This window comes from Colletotrichum fioriniae, assembly GCF_027942845.1.
Source record: "Colletotrichum fioriniae strain IMI 355084 chromosome Unknown scaffold_23, whole genome shotgun sequence".
NCBI classification, from domain to species: Eukaryota; Fungi; Ascomycota; class Sordariomycetes; order Glomerellales; family Glomerellaceae; genus Colletotrichum; species Colletotrichum fioriniae.
Genome location: NW_027076859.1, coordinates 55,286 through 62,213, shown reverse-complemented (window position 1 = coordinate 62,213; position 6,928 = coordinate 55,286). Strand labels below are relative to the sequence as shown.

Here is a 6,928-nt window from a genome sequence, read left to right as displayed (position 1 = left end):
AGAGGAATATGTTAATCAATTAGACAACTCCCAAACCCAGCAAGGGTTGGTTAAATGTGGAATTCGGCCAATGTAGATCTGTTCGCGTCAGCTCCACTTAGTAAAATTGAGATTCGGGCTTCCCGAAACTTAAGTTTCTGCCACCTTAAACATCATTCTTTTTCCTTTGCTCTTGAGAGAGCTATAAGTATCACGCTGGTGATCGATTGTTCCATGAGGACGAAACCTTTCGTGCCATCACGACACACTTCATTGCGCTACCTTACGCAGTAGGCTTCACAAGTTTTCTAACCACATTGCAACCATGGTTCATATATCTTCGATCATAATTCCACTCCTTGCCGGTGCTGCTGTTGCCAGTCCTCCGCACAAGATCCTGGGACGTCAGGTTTCTGGAGATAATGCTACTCTTGCCGTCACTGGTATCAGATACACTGGGGAGGGCTGTCCTGTTGGGTCTCTGAGTGGGAATCTCGACCCTAGCGGCAGCTTTGATGTGTTGTATGAAGCTTTGAATACCACGATCAGTACGTTTTTCGAGAAGAAATGTCGGCGCCTTACACTAATCACTGCTCACCTCTTTAAGAGGCTGGAGACCACAAAGTCAAGGTCAAGTGCCAGATCGAGGTCGACATTCAGACAGCTGCCGATAGACAGCTGGTTATTTTGAGGTATGCATCAAAATTCTCACAGGCCGCGACTCTTATGTAGCCAAATTCTATAGAAATGATTCACAGACTGACATTTCGAAGCGGAACCTACAAGGGACACGTCAGATTGACCGAAGGGGCCTGGGCCAAGAACCAGAATCAATACAAGTTCAAAGGAAGCCGGGGAACTATTAACCTGGAATGGCCCTTTAAAGCACCGATTGATGCCGCTACCGAGTTTACCAACAATCTTTCCACCGAATTTCGGTCTGGTTGCAACTCTAACGGAGGCAAGTTCACTATGATCATCAACAACTACTTGAGCATGAGCAGTGATGGGCCGGGCGAGGGTGAGATCTCTATTACAGAACTCGATGGCGTCGTCAAACAGTCAACCAAGCTGGCTACTGAGAAGTGTCCGTAGAGGGCAGTATACTTGCCTTCAATCATATGCAAGCGAAGACTCGGCCATGATGAGCGTGACAAGCCTTGATACCAGTATCATGGGTGTTCCTCTCAATCAACATGGTCAAGGTCGATTCTGGATTGAAACAACTACCGTGGAAAAATTAGCCAGGAAATGGTTTCAAATAAAACCCTTGACTTTTTCCTTGTTTTGCAAAGCACTTTGACTGCTGTCCAAATCATGCTTTGATTGGTTGTTTTAGTTTTAACTTGGGATCTGTCTTCAATATACCTACTCAGCATCACATAAGGTAGCTGAAGAAACGTGTTGAGGCAAAGATCTCAACTTCGCGACTACAAGGATGAGCATGACATTGCTTCAGAACATGAGGCCTCTAATTGGATTGACTAGTCAGTGAATGTTTCTCTCCTGTGCTCCAAATCGCGTGAAATCAATATACGGCTGTTTCTGATATCACGCCAAGACTTTTGAAAGCTTGTACTCCAACCACATACTCCGTGGTCTACCTTACATAATGGCCTTTTGAGGTCAGTATTTTCCCTTCACGATTAATTGAGCGTCGTGAATAAAGTTCCTGACATGCATAAGTCGTGAGACTAGTCGAAGAAAGGAGTTAGTGCTGCAAAAGCTACGGATCAAATAGCGGGAACCTCACTGGAAGGTTTGACGTGGCTGACTAAAGTACTTTAGAAAGTGAAGGTTCAACATCTTTCATCTGTCCTTCCTGTCCTTTGAATTTGCGATTCTCAGCATAAAGCCTATAATAATGTTATATTTATTTTGAAGTTCTGCCTTTGCTGGCTGCTCCGGTAATTCTCAATATTATTCATATAGTATTAACATATAATATTAGTAAATACTCTTACTATCTTAATAGACTATTTTGTTTTGATTTTCTTCTTCTTTTTGTACTTTCCCTCTTACAAAGTTCACAACTACGGAATAATCGACGGCATAATAATATTATACATACGTTATATTCTTCGTGTTTCTACTAAATCACGTTTTCTGTCTGACAGGTCTTTGAACGGCCACAAGTCTATGTATTCTTCACAGGATGGAAACCACTCATCATCAAATGTAGCAGTAGGGGCTCCTTTCATAAGTAAGGTTTAGTCATGATCAAAATCCATCACACTATGGTTTCTTTTGTTGGAGGCTATCAGCCGTAGAAAAGCTCGAATTTAGTCGCGAATCCCGGGTTGGTTGGATTGACATCCTTGATGGGATGCAGAATCATGGGCGGCAAGCAAGGTCTGCCGTGGGTTATTTCCCAGTCTCGACCTCCAATATCGGTATCGATATACCCCATCCAGTTGTTATACAACCTAGAAGGAGGCTCAGCACGATAGTACCAAGTAATCCCTTGGTATCTGCGTTCTCTTCCGTAGCCCATTGCACTCCCTTGGCCACCACTTTCACCTCTTGGCCCAGGGTTGAACCAATGATCGAGAAACTTTCCGTTCCAAGGACGATCAAACCAAGTGGGATGGGGAGCAAAAACTGCTTTCAGCCCATGGAGAAGTGCAACCGTTTGGGGCGTCATTTCCGACGCGATGTGATTACCGCGGAGATTCTCGACGTGCATGATATCCAGAAGGCGTTTAGAAATGCGCGATTGTGTAACAATAGTGCACCGCCGAGGGAGTGACGTTGCTGGATGCTGTTGATCTTTGTAGCCCCAAATATGGTCTGCGAAAATCCAGCTACTATTGACCGGATTGAAAATAGGACCAAGAGTGATAAGATCTGCCTCCTCATTAACGCCCCAGTCATATTGGTCATCTCGGGGATCTCCAGTGGGCGGTTTTGGCCCGACCGGATTGATGAAGGGCACGCTCGGTGGACCCCAAACTTGGGTACCGGTGGTTTGCTTCTCGACATAGTCGCGGAATTCAGCCCACGTTCCGTGATGATCTGGAATGTAGTAACGCTCATTGCGTTCCCACAGACCCCTTCGTGGCTGCTTTCTTGCGAATCCTCTCAGACTCTCCAAGAAATCGTAGTTATGCCCGACGACCCTTACATCCATCTCCCAATTCCATATGTAATCGAACTCGGGATGATCCATGCTAAACTTCTGAACGGATAGCCATTGTGCATGGTGAACGCTTTTCTCGTCATCTTCGGTGAGAGCTGTGTAGATGTCCCACACGACTTGGTCGTTCCATAGTTTAGTAATACCATGAAACTCTCGAGGTACATGTTCATCTAAAACATGTTGATAGGCCGCCTTGTCACCCTTCAGGTTGACCGAACGGTCGTGGACGTGTAATAGGAGAAAGACTTGGTACTCGCCGCCCGAACGCAGGGATAGCTCGGAAATCAAGGATCTGATGGCTTGTTTATCGTTTTCCGTGTATCGTTTGCCAGTGAAAGTGCGAAGAAGAACAGCAGTTCGGGACTCAGTCCCTGTTGATGTTGCTGACAATTTGTTCGAAACCTCCTCTCCATCTGCTCTCGCCTCTCGTCTCTGAGCGGTCCCGGAGTTCCCGTAAACGGTGTCAACATATGCATTGGGCTTTCCAGGGCTAAAACGAGCGGCGTTCTGTTTGACGCAGTTTTCTTGAAGGCTACCCCAATCAACGCTGTCCCAATCTACTGGTAGACTGTTCGCTTTGATCTGCAGTGTGTGGCCGTAAGGTCCCAGTCTACTTTCGCGTTCATAGCAGAGATTGCCGTCCATGTTGAAAATGTCGAAGCTGCCGAAGGACGGCTTTGGAAACTTGGCAGGCCTGCCTTTGAACACAAGCAAGTCCTCCACACGCTCCCCAGTAGCACCGAAACATGGCACATATGGGCTACGTTTCTCCTTTTTCCAATCCTCTCCATTATAATGGGGATACGGGTTGAAATGGACAGGTCGATGGTTCGAATAAGGCTTTTCTTCCTCGCTGGATTCTCGTAATCGCGCTGCATGTAGATCTGTTCTGTTGTCTGTGTCGACCAAGGAGTTCAAGGTGTTGCCATAGATTGCACCGCTACCGGGAAGCCTAGTGTTAAAGTCAAGTCAGCCACGTGTGCGTATGCGATGACGGCAGGCCATCCGTGAAGTACTCACTTTTTAGCCGCCTCGTACTCCCGGGCAAACTGGTCCCGTAGCTTCTGTTCATGTTCTTCTTCCTTATGTTTCCTTGCTTCTTCTTCCTGTTTCTGCTTCTTCTCGGTCTGCTTCACAGCCTCTGCTTCATGTTTGAGGGCTTCTTCTTCCTTTTTCAATGCTTCCTCCTCCTTCTTCAATGCCTCCGCCTCTTGTTTCAATGCTTCGGCCTCTTGTTTCAAGCTCTCAGCCTCTTGTTTCGATGCTTCTTCCTTTTGTTGTTGCAATTCTTCGTCTTTGTTCTTGGATAGGTCGATAGGTGGAATGGACTGCTGGATAGAGGAGACGGGCGGTTGGTCGACAAGGCCCTCGGGAGGAGGTTCGTGTGTAACATCGTGCCAGGAGACAAGCTGCACACTCGATTCGTTTCTTAATTTGAAGCAAAAATGAACGACAATGCCAGCAAAAGCCAGAATAAGCAAAGTTCTGGGGCGAACTCTTGGGGTGACAAAACCTCTGGGAAAGGTCTGTTTGGCCATTCTCGATTTTGCTGACAACCAAGAATGAGACATGCAAAAACCTAATCACAATCGGATGGAGTTGCAGGAACTATGCGACCAAAAACTGATTTGATCATGGTCGAACTTTCCCGCCTCCCACATTGGAATGACATGAGATGACAGGCTTACAAATGCCCAAAAGGGCTACGTTAGACTTTCTTTGGAGACGCCGAAATTCGTTCGTCTTCCATTTCAGTTAACCGAGCTGATCCGGAGAAGCCATGATTAGAGTTTAAACACAAGTCTGAGCAGAAAAGTCAGTTAAATGAAGTAAAGCACTTGGCGCATAGACAAACCTTACTGAGATTGACAGCGACACCGTGAAACTCAATTTGCTTCAGACCGCCAAGAAATATGACCGAGGAGGTCCGGTAATATTTACTGACTCGGTATGCTCTGAAAAAAAGAGTTTCTGACTACGATAATGCCAGCTCCCGTCTCATCGCGATGCCAGTCCAAAAATACCACGCCTAGAAGCAGAAGCCAGTTCGTGATTTTGCGACTGGCCATTTCTCAGAGACAAAGAACATTCCCTCATGAGAACTCAATAAATGCTGATGTTAGAGCACAATCGCGATTTGTGAGAAACTCTATGAGTGAACCTCCGATTGGAGCAGGTCTACAGATGTGAGCTTTGACAATAGCTCTTGAAGCTAGGTGTCATTTGGAGTTTGAGAGACTTTCGGCACGTCGGTGTATGGATGCCCACTTGAGTAATAAGGTTTCTTTCATCTTAATGAAGAGATTAATCCATTACTCCCTGCTTCCTGAGCCAAGAAAGCTTGATAAGAGGCCGAAAAGTGAGGAAACCATTGCAGATTAGTCATGGCTCTGGGCATTTGCAGCATCGCCAAAACGCCGTCTCGGAATCTCTTCTCAAGGTAGTGTCTGATAGCCCAACGGCTCACCACTTCATCAAGATGATCTGGTCGATTATTTCCATACCCTTCTGCATTTTCCGTTTGCAAGGAGGGTTGCTGCAAGCTATTGCTGCAGGCTATCGCTCTGCTACTTGTTGTGCCCAGATCCGGCCCCATGAGAAGTCTTGGGGGTGAAAGACTACCGTGTTTGCTGCTTTCTACGGCTCAGATTCATTGCTATGAGCAAGGCTTTCTACCAGATATGACAGTTAGAATAGCTAGAGTGACCTGAGATTGTTTACACACCCTCAAGTATACTAACACAGTAAAGTGTGTGCACGCCCCTGTAGGCAATGCTGCCTTTACTGCCCTCTGGGCGCTTTGCCGCCTCGAATTTAGCAAGAACTTTAGAAGAGTCAGGGCGGAATAGTGGAGAATTCAACCTGTGACAGCTCCCATCTGCCGCACTACCCGAACTGCTTGGCCAATTTTCCTGCCGAAATGTCTGAGCGCACTACGTATTTGAGGAGAACATTGAAAGTACTCGCGTAATTTTGGGAAAAGGAACAGAGAAAGGTCAAACAGTTCTGTGAACTCGATTTATAGCATGCGTGTACTTGATGTCTCGACTGATCGTCGACTTGAAACCTCAAACTCGAGACCTCGCGTCCTACATCGAATCATCCCCTCTCCTTCTCACACTCGCTCACTTACTAACAAACTTTAAAATCTAAATTATTTCGCCACGGTGAACGAAGCAGCTATTCTACTTACTCAAGTGTTATCTCATCATCTTTTCCCTTGCATTGCCCCATTGGTCGAGCCCTCGTAACAGCTATCCTCAAACTGTTTAGCTCGATCTATGTAGTGATGCAGGGTGTCCTTCTTACCAGCTGGCAAGAACCATGGGTATAGAAACCAGTTGTGGAAAAGTCAATAGAGAGAGGAATAGTTTACTAGTTTGAGCTAATCAGTCGGAGGAGAAACCGGTAAAATGTCTGCCCCAGCTGATCTGCAGAGATTTGGGACTGGTCCTCTTTATTTTTTAACCACCTTGGGCGATTATGTGCTGCCACCTTCTGGACTTCACTTCGTTCGGAGTTCAGTTTGAAGCGATCACTGAGACATAAGGTGGTCTTAGTCACGAGGGGGCTCTCATAAGCTAAACTACTATCCAGGTCCGTGTTTCAGTCCACCCACAACTTCAATGGACAAAAGCAAGTATGAAGCTGTGATGTGACTTTGACAATTTTTCTGAGCCCTTCACCGAGCCCATTCAGAAGCCCCCGAACAGAATCTGGAAGGTGATCAGGCCATACAGACGGCCCTTTCCCTTGTGTACCACCTCCAGAGAAATTATAGGCAAGTATCAAACTGCGCTCACTATCTTC

General features: G+C 46.3%; 2 protein-coding genes across 2 annotated transcripts; one reads left to right on the top strand and one right to left on the bottom strand.

The window, feature by feature from the left end:
* Nucleotides 1–304: 304 nt before the first annotated feature.
* Nucleotides 305–1,074, top strand: N0V96_012173 (uncharacterized protein; the record flags this gene model as incomplete). The annotated part of the gene is made up of 3 exons (XM_053199475.1): nt 305–527; nt 587–671; nt 753–1,074. 3 exons carry the CDS (start codon nt 305–307, stop codon nt 1,072–1,074), a joined length of 630 nt encoding a protein of 209 aa, XP_053043079.1.
* A 3,060-nt stretch (nt 1,075–4,134) lies between these two features.
* On the bottom strand, nt 4,135–4,656 carry N0V96_012172 (uncharacterized protein; the record flags this gene model as incomplete). Its single annotated transcript, XM_065759532.1, has 1 exon — nt 4,135–4,656. One exon carries the CDS (start codon nt 4,654–4,656, stop codon nt 4,135–4,137), a length of 522 nt encoding a protein of 173 aa, XP_065611857.1.
* Nucleotides 4,657–6,928: the final 2,272 nt, after the last annotated feature.